Source organism: Erinaceus europaeus, chromosome 4 (assembly GCF_950295315.1).
Source record: "Erinaceus europaeus chromosome 4, mEriEur2.1, whole genome shotgun sequence".
NCBI classification, from domain to species: Eukaryota; Metazoa; Chordata; class Mammalia; order Eulipotyphla; family Erinaceidae; genus Erinaceus; species Erinaceus europaeus.
This window is the reverse complement of record NC_080165.1, coordinates 53,268,048-53,290,844: the sequence shown is the minus strand read 5'-3', so window position 1 is coordinate 53,290,844 and position 22,797 is coordinate 53,268,048. Positions and strand designations below refer to the sequence as shown.

At 42.4% G+C, this 22,797-nt stretch overlaps 1 protein-coding gene across 3 annotated transcripts; it reads left to right on the top strand.

Moving 5' to 3' along the window:
- The first annotated feature begins 11,053 nt into the window (after window positions 1-11,053).
- On the top strand, window positions 11,054-22,658 carry ZFP57 (ZFP57 zinc finger protein). 3 transcript variants are annotated; one of them, XM_060189393.1, is made up of 5 exons: window positions 11,054-11,176; window positions 18,713-19,099; window positions 19,611-19,737; window positions 20,503-20,607; window positions 21,393-22,658. In XM_060189393.1, exons 2-5 carry the CDS (start codon window positions 18,977-18,979, stop codon window positions 22,649-22,651), a joined length of 1,614 nt encoding a protein of 537 aa, XP_060045376.1. In that variant the 5' UTR covers window positions 11,054-11,176; window positions 18,713-18,976; the 3' UTR covers window positions 22,652-22,658. The 3 variants fall into 3 exon arrangements, with proteins under 3 accessions (XP_060045376.1, XP_060045377.1, XP_060045378.1); XM_060189394.1 differs by lacking the exon at window positions 11,054-11,176 and adding an exon at window positions 11,206-11,479; XM_060189395.1 differs by lacking the exons at window positions 11,054-11,176; window positions 18,713-19,099; window positions 19,611-19,737 and adding an exon at window positions 20,781-20,811 and having other exon boundaries at window positions 20,259-20,607.
- Window positions 22,659-22,797: the final 139 nt, after the last annotated feature.

The window sequence follows — 22,797 nt, the reverse complement described above, 5'->3', positions numbered from 1 at the left end:
AATTAGATAAAAAAATATACAAAATCTTATATATTTTTTTTGTTAAAAAAAAAAAAACAACCTTAGTCAGACTCCAAAGCCCATCTCTTAACTGTAAGTAGGATAAAAAGCAAAGCAAAAAAGAAAAAAAAAAAAAGCAAAGAGGGATTCAGGTGATAGTGCAGTGGTTAAGCGCACATGGTGCAAAGCCCAAGGACTGGTGTAAGGATCCCGGTTCGAGTCCCAGGGTCCCCACCTGCAGGCTAGTTGCTTCAAAAGCGGTGAATCGGGTTTGCAGGTGTCTATCTTTCTCTCCCCTCTCTGTTTTCCCCTCCTCTCTCCATTTCTCTCTGTCCTATCTAACAAAGACAACAATAATAACTACAACAACAATAAATAGGGCAACAAAAAGGGAAAATAAATATTAAAAAAATAAATAAAAAGCGAAGAAATGAGTCTGAGGAGACAGCATAATGGTTATGCAAAATGACTTTCATGCCTGAGGCACCAAAGGTCCCAAGTTCAATCCAATCCTCAGTACGACCATAAACCACAGTTGAGTAGCACTCTGGTGAAGAGGTGAAAAAAAAAAAATCAAAAAGTTAAAATGCTCCATATACTCCAGGAATTAAATATGACCTCACAGTAAACTTAAATTAGACCAGGCAGGACACATTAAAAAAAATTGATAATCTTCATTTATGTTGTCATCAGCCTGTCCTGTAAATAAACCTAGAGTAACCACAAATTCCTATCCTAAAAATCTCAACAGGGAATGTCTCAGAAAGGATTTAGGGTGAAACATGATGCACCACACACTTGGTAAGGGGAAGGTTATTGCATTATAGTTTCAGAACCAAGATCAGAGTAAGATGTGATAGAGGGAGAGAGAGCCAGAAATTTTAGAAAGAGAATGAACTACTAACACCAAAGATTAGAATTATCTCAGAAGGCAGAAAAGGCTGGGGGGAGTCTATGGTCATACCACCCTGAACATGCCCGATTTCATCTGATCCCAGAAGCTAAGCAGGGTTGGGCCGGATTAGTACTTGGGTGGCAGAAAAGGCTGGGGGGCTGAGCAATCTGACAAATCCATGATTGGGCAATACTTCACCAAGGAGCCTATCTCTTCCCTTCCTCTGCTCCTAACAGAAAATTCAAAGTGGTTCATATTGAGTCCACACAGGAAGTACGCTTTTATTTTATAGAAAAAGAAAGATATTATTAAAAGAGAATTTCTCCCTCCCTCTCTCTCTCTCTCTCTCCCTCTCTCTCTCTGTCTCTCTCTTTTTACTAGAGCACTGCTCAGCTCTGGCTTATGGTGTGGTGGATGAAACCTGGGTCTTTGAGAGTCTCTTTGCATAATCATTATGCTATCTACTCCTGCCCAAATTTTTCATTCTTTCATTCCTTTAAAAAATACTTTTATATATTTATTATTGGGTAGAGACAGAGAGAAACTGAGAAGGGTAGGGAGAAGATAGAAAAGAGACAGAGAGAGACCTGCAGCACTGCTTCACCACTTGTGAAGCTTCCCCCCTACAGAAGGAGACCAGGGCCTTGAGACCTGGTTCCTTGTGCATTGTAATGTGTGTGTGTAACCAGGTGTGCCACCGCCTAGCCCCTGCATCTGTTATTCTCCATCACAGGAATACAGTGGTTTTCCAAGAGGGGAGGGGTGGTTTATAACCCTGCTGTAGTCCTGCCAGTTATCAGGCTTCCCCGCAATGCCCTTGACTTTAACTAAAACAATTGTATCTTGTTCTTGTTTGTTCACTTTGTGAACACATGTGTTCTAATACATTCCACCATCTAGTCTTTCTTTTTATTTTTTTAAATATTTATTTATTTATTTATTCCCTTTTGTTGCCCTTGTTTTATTGTTGTAGTTATTGTTATTGTCGTCCGTTGTTGGATAAGACAGAGAGAAATGGAGAGAGGAGGGGACAACAGAGAGGGGGAGAGAAAGACAGACACCTGCAGACCTGCTTCACCGCCTGTGAAGCGACTCCCCTGCAGGTGGGGAGCCAGGGGCTCGAACCGGGATCCTTACGCTGGTCCCTGCGCTTTGCGCCACATGCGCTTAACCTGCTTCACTACTGCCCAACTCTTTCTTTCTTTCTTTCTTTCTTTCTTTCTTTCTTTCTTTCTTTCTTTCTTTCTCTCTCTCTCTCTCTCTCTCTCTCTCTCTCTTCCTTCCTTCCTTCCTTCCTCCCCTTCCTTCCTTCCTTCTTTCTTTCTTTTTATAGTCCTTACTTTACCTGACAAGGTTAACCTCAGAGTGACTGAAGGAAGTGAAATAGGAAGTAGGTGAGGAGGTTATCTAGGTATAAATAGGAACTATTTGATGATTAAGTACTTTATGGCATCTTTTTTTAGTTCTTTTTACTTGCTTAGACTACTGTGGACTTTTACTTAAAGGTATATATTTTCCCATAACCTAGGGATACATGTGCACATGTGCCCTATCTCATGGGCCCTAGTATATGTCTAAGTTCTGTGGCTTTGTTGGGATAGGTGCCACCTGAAGTGGAATTAAGGAGTCCTATGAGCTAGGAAAGGTCTCATCAAAGTAATGGAGTTGAAAGGTTGGTATTCCAGGCCTGGAGTCTCTGGACACTGTCTGAAGTGAAATTCCATGTGGAGGTGGTACTGGCTGCATTCCATAAAACTTCTAACTTTAGTCTGTGTAGGACTTGGTTCTTAGTGAGCAATACTCAGTCAAATGGTCTCTACTCTTACCTAACACCAGGTAAATCCAACAAGAGAATCCAAGCAACTGGACCAGTATTAAATTTGAATATTTATGACCCCACACCCACCCCTTTTGATTGGACCATCAGGCAGCCCAGTCTGGAGTTGCTGTTAAGCTTTTAGGAAGAAGAACAAAGCATCATGTCCAGGAGTTTGCAAAATAGTTTCATATAACTTCCCCTTCATTCATTCTGACCATTACTCAGGAAGTAGCCAAGAAGAGATGATCCTTTCTGAGGGATGGCAGCATTCAGTGACCAAGCTGCCTTACTAAGGTATGTGAGACAGCAGGAGGTAAGAGAGAAAGCCTTTCTAGTTGACTTTTGAGAAAGCTGTTTCAGTCTGTGAGTGGTGAAAGGCTGTATGAAACGTTCATTACTGGTGATTCATTGTCAAGGGGCTTCATTAGAAGGACACTTATGTCAACTGAAAATGGTCTGGAAGACTTAAAACATGAAATTAGTGTAAAGATCATGACAATATGACTATACTAGACAGAGCTAAAATACCAAGACTGTCCTTTGAAAAAGTGTCATCAACGGAAAGGCATTACTGATATCTCTGAGAATAAATGAAAGACTCTATGAAGGTCATCTGCCAGAAATAGGTATAAACAATTTTCCTTGCTATATTGCTTTCTTCATCACAGGATGAACAGGTTAACTTTTGAAAGGAGTCACAGGTCCAAATTAGAGACGAAGTCATTTACTTTGTGATTTGAGTGTCTTGGCTTTCTGGTATGATGATGGATTCAGTCAGCAAAGAGGGCATTCTGCACAAAACTGACTCCATCAGCAACTTTAATCCAGTCAATCTCACTAGAGAATAGGCTATTTTCATGGTATTCACCTGAATGACCCAAATGGTTAGGTTACATTGACAGCTATGGGTTATTCTCACAATTCACTGCTCCATGTAGGGATACCTAACTAGTATCATTATTCACGTGAGAGACCAAATAGCTCAGGACTCAGTAAAATTACAGTAAGGTTAATTGAGGGGAGTATTGGTGAGAGCTATGAAAATGGCGTGTGTTTTGCCCACCACTAGAGGGTCCACATCCATTTTTGGTTCCAACTGACACTGAGATTGAATGACCACATCAACCAGGGAGGGACAGTGTTGGATTTCAGTTAAGCTTAACTACAGAGTCAGGCATTTAGGGGAACTTTTGTGAACTGAGAGTCTGTTGAATCAGCACTTTTACTTTAATACAAGAGAGTGGAGGATAAAGTTATCTGCCACTTTTCTATGTGAAACAAAAGGTATCACTTAGGACCAAGCTAGCTTTATCCTTAAATATACTATTTCCATTTGACATGTGAGGCTTATTAGATCCAAGTTGACCTCACTTGAAATGTGAATATTAAGCCTACCAGGAAAAAGAACTCCATGTATCAGGTGTTTGATTCTGATGGAAGATTACGCTGCTTTATTGCTGTTCTAAAAAAAAAGAGTGTATGTCACTACCTTGTCAGGAATGTGGCAGGTTCAAAACGCTAAGGGATACCATTGAACGGATGGTGCTTTTTAATTTATTTTATTTTTATTAAAAAAAAATTTTTTTTTTGTTATTGGATGTTGTTTTCGATGGGCTGGCTTCACGGGCAGGTAACAGACGACCAGGGACTCATGGTTGAGCTGTATGCAGTATCTCTTTATTCATGCAGGACGAAGCACAATCTATACCAAGCTAGACTAAAACTAACACAACTACCAACTAACTAAAACGAACTATGTTGTCCTTACATACTTTCCAAGTAGGGTGTAAACAAGATGTGACATACAGAGGGTGGAGAGAAAAGTGACTGGTGAAAATCAGGGTGTGACAAGGAGAAGGGGCAGAGCAGGCAAGAATTCTACCACTGAACCACCAATGCCCTGGAGGGAGGGTGGTGCTTTATGTAAATAGACCGCAGCAGTGGTTATGTAAATAGAATACAGTAGTTATGTAAATAGAATACAGTGTTAAGCACGGGGTATTAAACTAATGAAACAGAAGGGGTTTGTAGAAGCATACCAACAATTGGATAGAGACAGAGAGAAGTTGAGAGAGAAGGGGGAGACAGAGAGGAAGAGAGACAGAGAGACACCTGCACATCTGCTTCACTGCCTGTGAAGCAAATCCCCTACAGGTGGGGAGCCAGGGGCTTGAACCGGGATCCTAACCAGTCCTTGCGCTTTGCACCACATGTGCTTAACCTGCAGCGCTACTGCCCAACTCCCTAATTTATTTTTTATTAGTGATTTAATAATGATTGATAAGACCGTGTACAATTCCCACCACCAGAGTTCTGTATCCCATTCCCTCCAAAGAGGGTGTTTCTTTTTTGCTAGATACTCCAATTAATGTAGCTTAGTAGGTATGTGGAACTCCAATGATAAATCACCACAATCTGCTAATTCCAACACAGTTTGCTGATTTGGGCCCTACTCAGAGGATGCTGATTTGCTAGGTAATCCAAGATTAATGACCAAGTAGATTGCTCAAATAAGCACATATACTTAGCATCTCTAATACTTAGCATTCAATGGGGTGCTGGACTTTTGTTTGGGTGGCCTTTCTGACCAGAAGAATTGAGTATTATGTACCTAACTACATAGTTCCAAGAAACTTTACTTGGGTAGCAAGTTCCTGAATCTTGTTGGTGTTTATTAGCCATTTATTAGCAGGGGTGTGATAACACTGTTGCCAAGATTACTTGGCCTAGGAGGTAATGGGTAAAACACTGAACTCAAACATGAGGTCTTATTTGGGACCATATAGATAAAAATCAGGTGGCTTTCTCCCTTTCCCCCCTTTTTTCCCCCTATTTGTCCTTAGTTCTATCAAACCTTGTCCTATAGAGTCTTCTCTGAACTGACTCTTTTTCAAATAAAGGGAACAAGATGGAGAGAGAAGAGAGGAGAGAGAGAGAGACCAGAGCATTTAGGCTTTCCCCACTGTGGTGGGGTCTAGGCATGAACCTGGGTTGTGTTCATGACAAAGCAGGCACACTATCCAAGTGAGCTACCTTGCTAGCCCCAAACAGAATATATTCCAGGCTCCATATATGGAAGTTCCTATAATACTCAGCTCTCATCTTACTTTTTCTCCCCATTCAAGCCTGAATATCTATCTTACTCCATCTAGAGTGGTCCCCTTGTTCTCACTCCTCCCCCACACTTAAAATGTTCTTAGGGAGATAGCATAACAGTTATGCAAAAGACTTTCATGCCTAAGGCTTTGAGGTTCTAGGTTCAATCCTCAGCACCATCATAAATGAGAGCTGAGCAGTTCTCTGGTCTCTCTCTTTTAAAGATTTTATTTATTTATTTGTGAGAAATGATAGGAAAGAGAGAAAGAACCAGACATCAGTCTGGTACATGTATGGCTAGGGATTGCACTCAGGACTTAATGCTTGAGAGTCCAAAGCCTTATCCACTGTGCCACCTCCTGGGCCCCTCCTTCCCTCCCTCTTTCTCTCTCTCTTGCTCTCTCTCATAATAAAATTTTGGGGAGTTGGGTGGTAGCACAGCGGGTTAAGCGCACTTGGTACAAAGTGCAAGGACTGGCATAAGGATTCCGGTTCAAGCCCCCGGCTCCCCACCTGCAGGGGAGTCGCTTCACAGGCGGTGAAGCAGGTCTGCAGATATCTGTCTTTATCTCCCCCTCTGTCTTCCCCTCCTCTCTCCAGTTCTCTCTGTCCTAACAACGATGACATCAATTACAACAATAATAACTACAACAATAATAAAAAACAAGGTCAACAAAAGGGAAAATAAATATTAATTTAAAAAAAAAAAGTAGCTGGGAGATGGCTAAGTGGATAAAGCATTGGATTCTCAAGCATGAGGTCCTGAGTTCAATCTCCTTAGCACATGTACCGGAGTGATGTCTGGTTCTTTCTCTCTTCTCCTATCTTTCTCATTAATAAACAAACAAACAAAATTCTTAAAATGTTTTTAAAAATTAAAAAAATAATTTATTTTCCCTTTTGTTGTCCTTGTTTTTCATTGTTATTGTTGTTGTTATTGATGTCATCATTGTTAGATAGGACAGAGAGAGATGGAGAGAGGAGGGAAAGAGAGAGGGGGAGAGAAAGACAGACACCTGCAGACCTGCCTGTGAAGCGACTCCCCTGCAGATGGGGAGCCGGTGGCTCAAACCCAGATCCTTACACCAGTCCTTGAGCTTTGCACCACATGCGCTTAACCCCACTGTGCTACCGCCTGGCTCCCAGAAATAACATTTTTAAATGTTCTTCAAGACTGTCAGCAGAGTTGAATTGCTTTCCCTTACATGGTTTATTCTCTGTTTTATAAATTTGTACTCTACATATGGTGTTGGCCTCCTGTTTAGATTACAGATTTCTCAACTGTAATATTGTTACAGCTACTTCTTTTTGTTTGCTTTCCTACCAGGACTAGTTGCCTGTGATTCTACTGCTTCTGGCAGACACCCCCCCCCCCCTTTATCTTTCAGATAGAAAGGAATGGAGAGACACAGAGAGGTGAGACACCACTCCTATAACTGTTAAATTGAGTACATACTCCAAACCAAACATTGTGTGGAGTACCACTGAAACAGATGCATAGATAAATAATTTCTGGGTCCTTCCTAGTTGCTTTCCCCAAACTTATGGTCTAATGCCTACTGAACGAATGAATAAATAAATACCAAGTTTATCCCATATCCTTTTGTTGATCTTCAAGATTTTCAAATCAATAAAGAGAACTGAAATTTCATTTTGGGACCCCTCTCTCTTATTTGACACACTGAACATTAAATTTAAGATCTCTCTGTGTGGTCTAGAGTAAGAATTAAACTTGCACAATAGCTAAGATGACATAGCAGACAGATCCCAATTAAAAATGCATTTATTGTTGGGAGATGGCATTATAGTTGTGCAAAAAAGCTTTCATGCCTGAAGCTCATAGGTTCAAGATCCATTCTCCAGCATCACTGTACACCAGAGCCAAGCAATGTTCTGTTTAAAAGATAAAATTAATGATAAAAATATATATTCATGGGGGCCAGGTGGTGGTGCGCCTAGTTAAGTGCATATAGCGCAATGCACAAGGACCCAGATTCAAGCCCCTGGTCCCCACCTGCAGGGGATAAGTTTCATGAGTGGTAAAGCATTGCTGCAGGTGTCTCTCTGTCTCTTTCTCTTTCTATCTCAATTTCTCTCTGTTGCATCAAAATAAAATAAAGTTTCAAAAAAATAAAAATAAGGGAGTCGAGTGGTAGCACAGCAGGTTAAGCGCATGTGGCTTAAAGTGCAAGGACCGGTGTAAGGATCCCAGTTGGAGCCCCCGACCTGCAGGGGTGCCACTTCACAAGTGGTGAAGTGGGTCTGCAAGTGTCTATCTTTCTCTCCCCCTCTCTGTCTTCCCCTCCTCTATTTCTCTGTTCTATCCAACAACAAGGGCAACAAAAGGGAAATAAATCAATAAAAATAAACAAATGAACAAAAATAAATGCTTAAAAAATGAGTTAAATAAAATCCAAGATGGGGGTCAATGTAGACTTAGATCCTATCTTTAAAAAATTTTATTTTATTAATTTATTTTTTAAATTTTTATTTGTTATTGGATAGAGACAGAGCAAAATGGAGAGGGGAGGGAGAGACAGAGAGATACCTGCAGACCTGCTTCACCACTGGTAAAGTTTTCCTCCTGCAGATGGGGACCAGGGACTTGAACCTGGGTCCTTGCACACTGTAGTATGTGTGCTTAACCAGGTGTGCCACTGCCTGGCCCCAGATCCTATCTTTAAGAAAAAAAAAATATATATATATACATATATATATATATGAATAAAGAGAAAAAGAGAACTAGAGCATTGCCCTGGCACCAATGCCAGGGATCAAACTTGAGACCTTATGCTTTTGATTCTAATATTTTCTCCACTGTGCAACTTCACAGGCTGCAGGTAGCTCTCAATAAGCAAACATGAAACTCTGAGTTTGATCCCCAGTATGGCATATGCCAGAGCAATGCTCTGTTTCTCTCTCTACCTCGCTCTCGTCCTCTCTCTTGTTAATAAGTAAGCAGATGTTTAAAAGAAAAGGAATCATACTGTTTGGTGAAGAATTCATGCAGAAGGATCTATATGCCTATGGAGGAAACAAAATCAATAATTTTGCAATCTCTGTTGCTGACCAACAGGTACCAAAGGAGTACCCAAGTCTCAAAAACTCTATGTTCTAGAGTTAGAACAAAGTTTAACTGTCTTGGTTGTGTAGGTCTCAGACCTCAAATTCTGAGTCTTTCTGAGACTTTTAAATCACTCTTGAATAAAGCAGACAAGGGAGCTGCGTGGTGGTGCACCTGGTTGAGTGCATATGTTACAGTGCACAAAGACCCAGGTTCAAGCCCCCAACCCCCAGGGGGGAAGCTTCCAAGTGGTGAAGTAGGTCCACAGGTGTCTCTCTGTTTCTCTCTCATACCTGTCTCCCCCTTCCTCTCAATTTCTGGCTGTCTCTAGTCAATAAATAAATGAAGATAATAAAGAAACTTGTGGTCTGGGAGGTGGCGCATTGGTAAAGCTCTCAAGCATGAGGTCCTGAGTTTGATCCCCGGCAGCATATGTGCCAGAGTGATGTCTGGTTCTTTTTCTCTCTTCCTATCTTTCTCATAAATAAATAAAATCTTTTTTTTTCCCAAGAAACTTCTCATTTAAAAAAGAATAAAGCAGACAAGGGGCTGAGGAGGCAGCATAATACTTATGCAAAAGAATAAAGCAGACAAGGACATGACACAGACAGAGACATATATCACATCCTTTTTTACTATTGTGTAATCATAATGAAGGGCAGCATATAATTTGCACCCCTTTATTATTTAAGAGTAGCTGAGAAATTGTTAAACTGAATTCCAGGAAAAGGCCCAGAAAACAGAATGAAAAAGCAGAGGCAATCCTCATTTAAATAATAAAAATCCACACTCACTACCTGCTCACTAGCGAGTTGAATATTCTGACCTATTGTCATAGAACTATGAATTCCTTTTCTGTCACTTTAGGGAGGATATTTATGTCTCTAGTGTGATGTCTCCTTTCTTTCTTGGTCAAGGATTAAATACCTCCCTTTTAGAGTGGGGGACATAGTATAATGGTTATGCAAAAGGACTTTGGTGCCTGAGGCTCTGGTATCCTGGTTCAAGCCCCAGCCCCACCAAAAGCCAGAGAAAAGCAGTGCTTTTGTAAAGGAAAAAAAAACTTTTCTAAATTCAGTTCTGCATTCACCTATTGCCTCACAAACTGTTCTGAAATATATATATATATATTTCTTCTCCTTCTCCTTCTTCTTCTTCTCCTTCTTCTTCCTGAGAAAGGCTGAATTGGATTGTTGGAAATGATGTAGGTAAGTAGAACTCACCTGAACCTGCTCTTCCCAGCTCCTCTGACTGACTGCTATCTATCATCATTTAAGTCACATGTAATCTCCTACCCCTTGCCCTTTCCTCTTTCCTTCCTTCCTTCCTTTCCTTCTTTTCCTTCTTTTTCTCATCTCAGGTTTCACCACTCCAGACTTGACTTTTTGAGATTGAAAGAGTAGACAGAAAGGCTGAGAGGGAAAGAAATCATAGCTGGAAGCTTTCCTCGATGCAGTGAAGGTCAGACTGGAACCTGGGTTTGGTACTTGGCAAAACAGGGCCAAGTGAGCTGTTCTGCCAGATCTGCCTTTGCTTTACTAAGCTCCTCCACATCCCTTTCTGGAGGCCCGTGAAAGCCCCATTTTCCTCCTTTGAATTCTAGGTGATGGTGATAGGTAATTGTGTTTCTTTTTTAAAGACATACTTATTAATGAAAGAGAGATGGAAGGTGGTCTGGGAAGTGTTGCAGTAAATATTGGACTTTCAAGCATGAGGTTGTGAGTTCAATCCCCGGCAACACATGTACCAGAGTGATGAAATAAAATCTTCAAAAAAGAAAAAAAGCAACTTAAAAAAAAAAAAGAGAGGGAGGGAGGGAGGGAGGGAAATAGATAAATGGCAGAGAGAGAACCAGAGTATTACTCTGGCACATGCAATGCTAGGAATGGAACTGTTGTTCAAATGCTTTCTCCACTGAGCCACCTCCCGGGTCGCTGATGATTGTGCTTTAATCAGAGGTAAAAGAATATTTTAGTGCTAGGTAGGACCAGCAATTACCTATTGCTAGCAGGGGTTGGGCTTCTAGGGGCGTGGCAAAGTTCTCCTTTTGACTTAGATTGTGAGCTCTCGCCCTAGGCAGGCCGTCTGTGTTATTGAATCTCCAAGCTACTTAAACCAGGAGCCTGCAGGACTGGGAGGGAGTGGAAACCCACTGGGAGAGCCTAGACTGGAGGGCGTGGCGAAAGTGTAGTACTGGCTCCTCTAGCTCGCCGACTGGGAAACTGTCCTGGGTTGGAGCGAGCACGCCTTTGGCGCCCTAGAATCCCTGTACCCCGAAACCCCAGTTCTTGGCACCTGACGGGTGAGTAGAGCAAGAGGGAATTGAGCTAGTTGCGATCGAGACCGATGGAGGGTGCGCTCCTCGGCCCTGGATCTCTCCGGGAAGCCTAGATTAACGAGGGGGTGCTACTCGGAGTGCGAACCTATCTGGTCATATTGGGGACTCTGCGCGTATCCCCCTGGCACGTGCTGAGAAAGTCAGGATCCTAGCAATGACGTTTCTGGGCGGAGGGGCATCTGATTCGGCTTTCCAAGTCACTGGGATAATTTGTGAACACATGGACCCCTTTCAGTACTCGTTAGAGTGTCCGCCGTGCGGCGCATGGTAAGCACAACTCTGCATCTTTATTATTATTATTTATTTTTTTTTTATACTAGAGCACTGCTCAGCTCTGGCTTATGGTGGTGCAGGGGATTGAACCTGGGACTTCAGAGCCTAAGGCATGAGAGTCTCTTTGCATAACTATTATACTATCTCCCCGGCCCCATCTTGGTTCTTGACCCCCAAGAAATTTCACCTCGAGTGCGGGAGCTAGCGTGCAGTGAGTGACCAAAGGTGAGTCCCAGCCTGTGCCTACCCGAGCCCAAAGTCTGGTCTGCAGCGGTGGCGGCGCCTGGAAAGGTCCTTGAACTAAGCAGAGACGCAGAGGCCACGTGTGAGGGGCGACTCCTCTAGAGGAGTCCTCCCTTTGACTTGGCTGAAAGACAGAAAGTCAAGTCATCCGAGCAACCGGGTGCTGGTCGGGAGGGCGGACCCCACGAATTCTTGCAGCTCTGGTTGGGGACTTTGGTTGTTATCAGAGTTGCTGTGGGAAACCGTTGAAGGTTGTGGGGAGATTGGGCGACCTCAGGACCGGAAGATGCCGCACCTTCCCTGGGGTGGTGGTGCTGGGGGGAATTCCTTTCCCTTCCGCATTGGGAAGGGTGGGGGTTGGGCGGGAAACTGGTTTGTTCCTCCTGGAGAAAGTGTGGGCTGTTACTTGCAGACGTAATCTCTTTTCACTCACCCTGAGGGTTGAATGGGCGTGTTGACTAAGAGTGTGCTATCCTAAGGTAGGGCAGCCATGGGCAAGCAGCAACAGTCAGAAATTCATTCTCTTGGTTTTAGAGGTGGCGCAGTGGATAAAGCATTGGACTCTCAAGCATGAGGTTCCGAGTTCAATCCCCAGTAGCATATGTACCAGTGTGATGTCTGGTTCTTTCTCTCTCTCCTATCTCTCTCATAAATAAATGAAATCTTAAAAAAAAAAAATCTTAAAAAAAAACCTTTAAAAAGTTCATTCTCTTCAAGTTAACTGGATTGGTTTAGAATCTGAAACATGGGAGTCGGGCGGTAGCGCAGAGGGTTAAGCGCACGGGGCGCAAAGCTCTAGGACCAGAGTAAGGACCCCGATTCGAGCCTCTGGCTCCCCACCTGTACAGGAGTCACTTCACAGGTGGTGAAGCAGGTCTGTAGTATCTAACTTTCTTTCCCCCTCTCTGTTGTCCCCTCCTCTCTCCATTTCTCTCTGTCCTGATAACTACAACAATAAAACAAGGGCAACAAACGGGAATAAATATTATAAAGAAAGAAAATAAATGACCACCAGGAGGAGAGGATTCATTGTGCAAACACCGAGTCCCAGCTTTGACCCTGGTGGCAATAAAAAAAAAAATCTGAAACATGTGGTCCAGGAGGTGGTGTGCAGTGGCTAAGGCACTAGAATCTCAAGCATGAGGTCCTGAGTTCAATCCCTGGCAGCACATGTACCAGAATGATGTCTGGCTCTTTCTCTCTCTCCTATCTTTCTCATCAATAAATAAATAAAATATTTTTAAAAAGAATCTGAAACATCAGTCTTATAATATTCCTACGAATGAACTTAGTATTAAGTGACAGAGATGGATTTTTCCTCCAGGAGAATAGTAAAGCCTGCGTCCTGGGTTGGACTTAGAGGGTTGGATTTAGAAGAATGTGGTTCAGAGTTGGATCCCCCACATCACATGTACTGGAGTGATGCTCTGATTCTCTCTCGTGTTAATAAGTCTTAAAAAAAAATTACTTTTAGAGTGGTCTGACAGTAGGAGAACAACCCACACCTCACAAAATATTTGTGAATAGTCTTGAAAGAAAGAGAAGTGGTGTATTGCACCACAGTAAAGGACTCTGGGCCTGGCAGGATAGTGTGTTCAGGTCCTGGAACATGATGGCAGAGGAGGATGTAGGTGGGAGGGTAGAGTGTTATGTGGAAAATTGAGAAATGTTACACATGTACCATCATGTTACACATTTATTTTACTGTTGACTGTAAACCATTAAAACCCCCAATGGGAGGAGGGTGAGTGAGGGAAAAAAAAAAAAACCAATAAAGGAAATAATATTAAGTAGCACATGGTTTGCATGCGTGAGGCCCTGGGATTGATCCCTAGCACTATATATGCCAATGTGGGGCTGTGTTTTGGTCTGTCATAAATAATAAATAAAAAAGGGAAGGACTCAACTTCAGATCATCCTGGGAATGCTACTTTTGTGTCAACTTTCTTTTTAGCCACCCAACTAACAATTGCCAAATGTCTTTGCTGGTATTTTCAGTTACACTATAGTTCAAAATAGTAAAGGAAAAAGCAGAATTTTAAGTATTTTCTTCTTGTTGTAGCACCTTAGCCTTGGGCATGCACAATTTCACCACTTCAGGCCACTTTCATTTGGAGAGGCAGAGAGAAGGGAAGACACCATAGCACCAAAACTTCCTTCTCCCAATGCCCTTTCTTATAGGGGCCAGACAGTGATACACTGGGATGAGTGCACAGGTTACCATGAGCAAGGACCGGGGATTAAGTCCCTGGCCCCTTACCTGCAAGAAGGAAACTTCAGAGTGGTGGAGCAGTGCTACCAATAGTTCTCTTCCTATATTTGCCCTCCCTGCACAACTTATTTCTGTTCTATCATTTTTTTTTTTAAGAAAGGAGACATTAACAAAACCGTAGGATAGGAGGGGTACAACGCCACACAATTCCCACCACCCAGTCTCCATATCCCATCCCTTCCCCTGATAGCTTTCCCATTCTCTATTCCTCTGGGAGTATGGACCAAGGGTCATTGTGGGTTGCAGAAGGTGGAAGGTCTGGCTTAGACTGTGTTCTATCATTTTTAAAAAAATTATCTTTATTTATTTGTTGGATAGAGACAGCCAGAAATCAAGACGGAAGAGAGAGACAGCCCTGCTTTACCACTCATAAAGCTTTCCCCCTGCAGGTGGAAACCAGGGGCTCAAATCTTGGTCCTTGAGCATTGTAACGTGTGTTCAGCCAGATGCGCCACCACCCAGCCCTTATTTATGTCCTATTCAAATAAAAGAGAAGGAAGAATCAGAGGCTGGGTAATGGTGCCCTTGGTTGAGTGCACCTGCTACAATGCACAAGGACCTAGTCCCCACCTGCAGAGGGAAAGCTCTGCAAGGAGTGAAATAGTTACAGGTGTTTCTCTTCTCCCTACCTCTCTCTTTTTACCAGATTACTGTTCAGCTCTAGTTTATGGTAGCACAGGGATTGAATTTTGGAGCCTCAGACATGAGAGTCTCTGCATAGCAATTATGCTCTCTACCCCTGCCTAGTCTCTCCCTCTCTTCCCTTTAGATTTCTGTCTCTGTTCAATAAATAAATAAAGATAGTTTAAAAAGTTAAAAGAAGGGGCCAGGTGGTGGCACACCTGGTTGAGTGCACATATCAAAATGTGCAAGGACCCTGGTTCAAGTTCCTGGTCCCCATCCACGAGTGGTGAAGCAGGGCTGTGCGTGTTTCTCTGTCCCCTCCTTTCTTTTTTTTTTTTAATTTAAATTTCCTTATTGGGAATTAATATTTTACATTCAACAGTAAATACAATAGTTTGTACATGCATAACATTTCTCAGTTTTCCATATAACAATACAACCCCCACTAGGTCCTCTGTCATCCTTCTTGGATCTGTATTCTCCCCAGAGTCTTTTACTTTGGTGCAATACTCCAATTCCAGTTCAGGTTCTACTTGTGTTTTCTTTTATGATCTTGTTTTTCAACTTCTGCCTGAGAGTGAGATCATCCCATATTCATCCTTCTGTTTCTTTTTTTTTTTTATTTAAGAAAGGATTAATTAACAAAACCATAGGGTAGGAGGGGTACAACTCCACACAATTCCCACCACCCAATCTCCATATCCCACCCCTTCCCCCGATAGCTTTCCCATTCTCTATCCCTCTGGGAGCATGGACCCAGGGTCATTGTGGGTTGCAGAAGGTAGAAGGTCTGGCTTCTGTAATTGCTTCCCCGCTGAACATGGGCGTTGACTGGTCGGTCCATACTCCCAGTCTGCCTCTCTCTTTCCCTAGTAGGGTGGGTCTCTGGGGAAGCTGAGCTCCAGGACATATTGGTGGGGTCTTCAATCCAGGGAAGTCTGGCCGGCATCCTGATGACACCTGGAACCTGGTGACTGAAAAGAGAGTTAACATACAAAGCCAAACAAATTATTGAGCAATCATGGACCCAAAGCTTGGAAAAGTGGAGAGGAAGTATTAGGGAGGTACTCACTGCAAACTCTAGTGTACTTCTGCTTTCTTACTTTGGTGCCATACTCCAAACTCAGTCAATTTCTGCTTTGCGTTTCTACTTCTTTTTTTTTTTACATGCATAACATTCCCCAGATTCCCATTTAACAATACAACCCCCACTATTTCATTCATCATTTTTCATGGACCTGTATTCTCCCCACCCACCCACGCACCCCAGAGTCTTTTACTTTGGTGTAATACTCCAATTCCATTTCAGGTTCGACTTGTGTTTTCTTTTCTAATCTTGTTTTTCAACTTCGGCCTGAGAGTGAGATCATCCCATATTCATCCTTCTGTTTCTGACTTATTTCACTTAACATGAATTTTTCAAGGTCCATCCAACATTGGCTGAAAATGCCAAAGTCATCATTTTTTACAGTTGAGTAGTATTCCATTGTGTATATATACCACAACTTGCTCAGCCACTTATTTGTTGTTGGACACCTGGGTTGCTTCCAGATTTTGGCTATTACAAATTGTGCTGCCAAGAACATATGTGTACACAGATCTTTTTGGATGGGTGTGTTAGGTTCCTTAGGATATATCCCCAGGAGAGGAATTGCAGGATCATAGGGTAGGTCCATTTCTAGCCTTCTGAGAGTTCTCCAGACTGTTCTCCACAGAGGTTGGACCAATTGACATTCCCACCAGCAGTGCAGGAGGGTTCCTTTGACCCCACAGCCTCTCCAGCATTTGCTGCTGTTACCTTTTCTGATGTATGACATTCTCACAGGAGTGAAGTGATATCTCATTATTGTCTTTATTTTCATTTCTCTGACATTCAGAGACTTGGAGCATTTTTTCATGTGTTTCTCGGCCTTTTGGATCTCTTCTGTGGTGAATAGTCTGTCCGTGTCCTGCCCCCATTTTTGGATGGGGTTATTTGTTGTCTTGTTGTTGAGATTTGCAAGTTCTTTATATATTCTGGTTATTAGCCTCTTGTCTGATGTATGGCATGTAAAGATCTTCTCCCATTCTGTGAGGGGTCTCTTGGTTTGGGTGCAGAAGCTTTTTAATTTTATGTGGTCCCATAGGTTTATGCTTGTCTTAGTCTTTTTTGTAATTGGATTCATTTCATTAAAGATGTCTTTAAAATTTATGCAGAAAAGTGTTTTGCCAATATTTTCCTCTAAGTATCTGATAGTTTGTGGTCTAACATCCAAGTCCTTGATTCACTTGGAATTTACTTTTGTATTTGGTGAAATATAGTGGTCAGTTTCATTCTTCTGCATGTTTCAACCCATTTTTCCCAACACCATTTGTTGAAGAGAATCTGCTTTCCCCATTTAATAGTCTGGGCACCTTTGTCAAAGATTAGATGTCCATAGGTGTGGGGGTGTCTCCTCCTTTCTATCTCCCCTCCCCTCTCAGTTTCTGGCTGTCTCTAGCCAAAAAGAAAAAAAAAAAAACATTTAGAGAAAAGAAAGAACCTTACCATGTGGTACTGGGGTTCCAACCTGAGCCATGAGAATAAGACACCTGCCTTGCCTGATGAGTTATTTCCCCAGCTCATAACTTTATTCTTTTCTTTTATTTTTTCATTAAAATTTTTTTAAAAATTTATTATTAACTTTAATTTTTTTTATTTAAGAAAGGATTAATTAACAAAACCATAGGGTACAAGGGGTACAACTCCACACAATTCCCACCACCCAATCTCCATTTCCCACCCCCTCCCCAGATAGCTTTCCCATTCGGCTAGAGACAGCCAGAAATCAAGAAGGAGGGGGGTGATAGGGAGAGTGACAGAGACACCTGTGGCCCTGCTTTACCTCTCGTAAAGCTTTCAGCCTGCAGGTCCAAATCTTTATTCTTTACTCTTTTGTGTCTTTATTCCTTTCCATTTCAGTAGATAAAGCAAGGGAAGTGAGTGGCTGTCAGCAGGGAGAGACAGGAATTAAGCCAGGGTGAACAGGTTACCCTTATGCTAAGTTCATCCTGAAACCCCAAATAAGTGTTTCCTCTTCAGTTATCACAGGTTTTTTTTTAAATATAAAATCTTTTTACTATTTATTTTACTTTAATGAGAGAGCAATAGAGAGTCACAGAGTGAATGACACACAAATATCAGAGTACTGCTTATCTCTGGTTTATGGTGGTGCAAGGGACTGAACCTGGGACTTTGGAGCCTCAGGCATGAGAGTCTCTTTGCATAGCCATTATGCTACTTACCCCTGCCCTTAATCTTCATAATCTTTTTTTTAAGTTTTACCTTTTATTAGGACAGAGAGAAATTGAGAAAGGAAAGGGAGATAGAGAGGTTTCCTTCTGTTTTTGTTGTTGTTGTTGTTGTTTGTTTATTTGTTTTTACCAGAGCACTGCTCAACTATGGTTTATCATGGTGTGGGGGATTGAACCTGGTTACCTCAGGCATGGAAGTCTCTTGCATAACCATTATGCTATCTCCCTCACCCTGAGAAATTTCCTTCTGCAGATGGGGACTGGCGGCTTGAACTTGGGTCCTTGTACATTCATATGTACTCAACTGTGTGTGTCACCACCCAGTCCCCTATAGTGATCTCTATATGTTAAAAATCCACAAGACTGTATTTTTTTGCTCTTAGGTGGAATCTTAAGCGTCTCCTTAAATATTGAGTTGCAATGAAACTGAATATAATGAAGAGACTTGTACAAGGTGGTTTGTGATAGATTTGGGGTTGGTTACTTCATGCATGAGTTTTCTTTCTAGAATACTGTAATGCTTCTTTAGAATGCTTTAGTACTGAATGTTATGCATTTAATAGTAAAGTCTCCAGTTTAAACATGAACTGTGGTGCCTTAGGAGGTGACCCATGAGTAAATAAGTCCTTAAATGCTAATTCTTCTGTAGACCAAGAATATTCTTGGAGAAGTTACTTAGCACTCCTGCATTTTAGATTTCTTAAAATGGAGCCAGTATTTGTTACTTAATGAAGTTGTGCTGCTTCAATGGCATAGAGCAGGGAATGAGGAAGTTGTTCTTCACTCTTCTTGCCAATATGTGTCTCTCATTTAAGGATCTTAAAGATTGTCATTGGTGAGTTACTAGAAGAAGGACAAAATAACAAAAGTGACCTCAACTGTGAAAGAGGAGAATTTGGAAAGCAGAACAAAACAGGAAGATAGCCCCTTGGAAAATATATAGTTGTCACATGAAACCAAGTCAAACCCAGGGAACTTTTACAGTCTTCTCATTTGCTTAATAACTGGAAAGTAGATATTGCCCAGGAAGGAGACCAGTCAACCCTGGAGTAGTGGATAAAGCTATAAAAGACAGCAACATGGAAGAGAAGGTGTTGGGTCAGTTGAAGTTTATTGAGTCTGTACAGAAGCTGTTCCCTCTGGTGGATGAGGACCTGCAGGAAGCCATGAAGAGAGAGTGCTGGTGGAAATCATGGGAGAAGGTAAGGAGAATACGTGCTACACTCCGGAACTCTTTCATCCATCCCCTTGTCTATAGGTCAAATACAATCTCCCAACAATACCCAGGGAAAGCAGCTGCAAGGTATTTTTTAGTTCCCGCACGATTCTGTCATTTTCATGGAGTATTTTCTGAAATTCACCAGAACGGCTGCCATTTTCCTTTGCTTCTCATATTTATAGTCAGCATATACTGTTCTCTTCCTCTAACATTTTTCGTTTCTCTTCTTTCTTTTTAATATTATTTATTATTGCATAGAGGCAGAGAAATTGAGAGGAAAGAGATAGAGAGGGAAAGAGACAGACACCTGCAGCCCTGCTTCACCACTCATAAGACTTCCTCCCTGCAGGTGGGGACTGAGGGCTCAAATCTGGGTCCTTGTGCATTGTAACGTGTGCTCAACCAGGTGTGCCACCACCTGGCCCCCTTTTTAATTATCTTGAGTCTGAATTCTCTATGTATACAGATGACCTGCATCTCTCTTGTTCTTTCAGAAGCCAGTCACCTTTGAAGATGTGAAAGTGAATTTCTCCCAGGAAGAGTGGGGCTGTCTAGATATCAACCAAAGGACCCTTTACAAGGATGTTATGTCAGAGACCTTAAAAAACTTATTGTCTGTGGGTAAGAGGCTGCATTTCCCTCAGCAAGCCCCTTGTCCTAGGCTCCTTGTGACATCTGTTAACCCTGGGCAGGTAGATTAACTTATATTTAACTTCACTGATTATTGATTCTGTAACTTCCCATATATAAAAGATATAGATCAATAATCTTTGGATAAAAAGGGAAGAAATGAAAGTCCACATGAAAACATAGGTAACATATATAATATGATGAGAGGATTCTCATAACATGAAAATTTATTCAGTTATCCTATCAATATTTACTGAGTCACTTTTATTATGTACTAAGTATTTTATTAGAAGTTGACCTTTGGAGTGTTTCCTTCCTGTATCCAAATGTCCCAGATCATTGCATTGCCATGAGTGTAACCCAGGTTCCAGCCTGGCCCCACTAGACTGAAGGAAGTTTCAGTGCTGTAGGGTCTTTCTCTCTGTCTATATGAAAAAGTCAGCCTGGAGTGGTGAAACTCCAGTGACCAAAAGAGAGAGGGGAAAAAAAATTGTGTGTGTGTTTTGGGGGCGGGGGGTGTGCAGGCGGGTGGGAATCCATCCAAATGTCCCAGATCATGGAGAGAGAATGACCAAAGTACTGCCCTGTCATTGTATAGTGTCAAGAATTGAATCCAGAGTTTTGTACTGCTGTTTCATCTCAACTCTCTATATCCTGTTTCTTAAATCAAGGATAGGGAATAAGATACATGTCCCCATACAGTCTAAGGTGGCCAGGCCAGGGACCTCAACAATTTTTCTCCTTCCCACTTACCAGCTGGTTTCTTTCTGTCTAACATTGGCTTTGATAACAAGCTTGAACAAGAAGGAAAACAGTGGAGTGAAGATTTCTGTGCCCCAGGTGGAGGAGAAAAACTGTCAGGTAAGAAGTACAATGGAGGAGAAATGAGAAGTATACACAGGACATACTCTAGGAAAACAGAATGTTGCCTAAGACGATCAGGGCTCTGTATAACCTCTCCTGGCCTCCATCCTTCCCACCTGGTCTGGAAGAGACATTGGGAGCATCTGCTCAAATTCTTTCTTTGATTTCAGGAAAATGAAATACCTAAGACTTTAAGGAAAAGTGAGTATCTTCAGCCTCTAGGAATTGAGATGCTATATGTAGATTGCTTAAACTAGTGATAATCTCTTTGATGTAAAAAATCCCCACACCCCAAATGAAGTCAACTTGGTGCTTAATTGGAGTAGGGAAGGCTTAATCCCAAGAGCAAAAAAGACTAGAAGGAAATTTAAGGCCAGGCTGACCCTGGTTTGCCAGGGTCCTCCTGGTTCATACTTTTCATAGCACTTCTTTTGCTCAAGCATCCCAGTTTGCCTGAGTCAGTGGGTTGTCTATGGGTGGCATATCTGCAGTGTTAAAACAAGAGAAAACAGATTTTTAAGAAATGTAGCTATGCAAAAAAAAAAAAATGTAGCTATGCATTAAAATTGTGATCACATATTGTTGAAAGATTTCAGTTAAGATTTTATTTACTTTTAATTTGAAAGCCCTAGAAGATTATTTTAGTCTCTGAGGGCTAAGGGTGAGGATAAGTGTATTGGCTTGGAAAGTGGGACAGAAAGAGTGTGACAGTTTAGACCGGATAGAGGGCTTGTTTGGGGGTTCCTATGGTGAATCTTGTTATTCTTCCTTATTCACTACAGGAGACAAAGAGGAGGAGCTGCAAGGACAGTGTCCAGATGATAAGGGGACTAGTGATGACAAGGTCTCCCTTACTTGTAGAGAGGCAGACTCACCCTCTGATCCAGCTGGGTCTGAGACAAGGACCTCTGTGTTCCCATCGTCCAGGGCTGGGCCACCGTTTCTCTGCCACACCTGTGGCAAGAGTTTTAGCAGGCGCTCCAACCTCCACAGCCATCAGTTCACTCACAGTTCCAGGCGGATTAATAGCTGCAGCCAGTGTGGGAAGTCATTTCGGAACCCCAAGGCCCTCAGCTACCATAGACGCATGCATCTTGGGGAGAGGCCATTCTGTTGCTCGCTCTGTGACAAGACCTACTGTGATGCTTCTGGACTGAGTCGTCACCGCCGTGTCCATTTGGGTTACCGACCCCACTCATGCCCCTTTTGTGGAAAGTGCTTCCGGGACCTGTCTGAGGTCAAACGCCATCTGAGGATACACCAAACCCAGGAGCCAGTGGCTGGGAACCAGAAGCATGTTGTGAGGAACCCGAGCACCAAAGATCAACTTCAGGAAGGCCAGAGGTCCATCCAGAGGCTTGTAGCTGGGAACAGTGTACCAGTAGCCAGGTCACAAGAACTCATATTTAGAACCAAGGATCCTGTGACTAAGACCCAGCTATCTAAAAGTAGGAACAAGGCCCCTGTAGCCCAGAAACAGGTGATCTCCACAAAAACTCAGATACCAGTTAAAACAACCCTGAGACCTGTGACCAGGAGTCAAATACCAAACACTACTACTCCCTGTCAGGACACCAGCTCCACTTCTACTCCAGAAAAGCTTTTACGATTCAAGGTTTTCTCTTGCCCCAACTGTCCCTTGACTTTTAGCAAAAAAACCTATCTCTCTAGCCACCAGAAGTCCCACCTCACAGAGCAAGAGCAACTCAACCACTGCTTCCACTGTGGCAAATTCTTTAGTTCATTCTCTGGGCTGGTCAAACATCAGCAGACTCATTGGGAGCAGAAGATCTATCGTTGTCCTATCTGTGACATCTGCTTTGGGGAGAGAGAAGGGCTTATGGATCACTGGGGGAGTTACAAAGGCAAGAGGCTGGGGCTGGGCAGTCACAATAAATGTTGGGTGATCCTGGCTCAGATGCTTGGCTTCCCTGTGGCAGAGAAGGAAATGGAATACCTCCTAGGATCCATATCCCGGGAGCGAGGGGAGGGTGGGGAAGGAAAAGCATACAAGAGGAAAAAAAAGGAAATGAGACAGTGAGGGTCTTAAAATATAAATAAATGGCCTTTCTGACTGAGGTCTTTCATTGTGTTTGGTGTTCCTGAGGTCTGACTTCCAGCATAGGAGGGCAGGGTAGAGGAAGAGAGGTGAACTGGGTCAAGAAAGTCAGGAAGAAGGATAAGAAG

What these genes read in the sequence shown, in the direction of transcription:
- ZFP57 (XM_060189393.1), top strand. Translation starts at nt 18,977, where the DNA reads ATGGAAGAGAAGGTGTTGGGTCAGTTGAAGTTTATTGAGTCTGTACAG. An exon ending in GGTGGAAATCATGGGAGAAG is followed by an intron (nt 19,100 to 19,610) that starts GTAAGGAGAATA and finishes TTGTTCTTTCAG; the next exon opens with AAGCCAGTCACCTTTGAAGA. An exon ending in TGGAGGAGAAAAACTGTCAG is followed by an intron (nt 20,608 to 21,392) that starts GTAAGAAGTACA and finishes TATTCACTACAG; the next exon opens with GAGACAAAGAGGAGGAGCTG.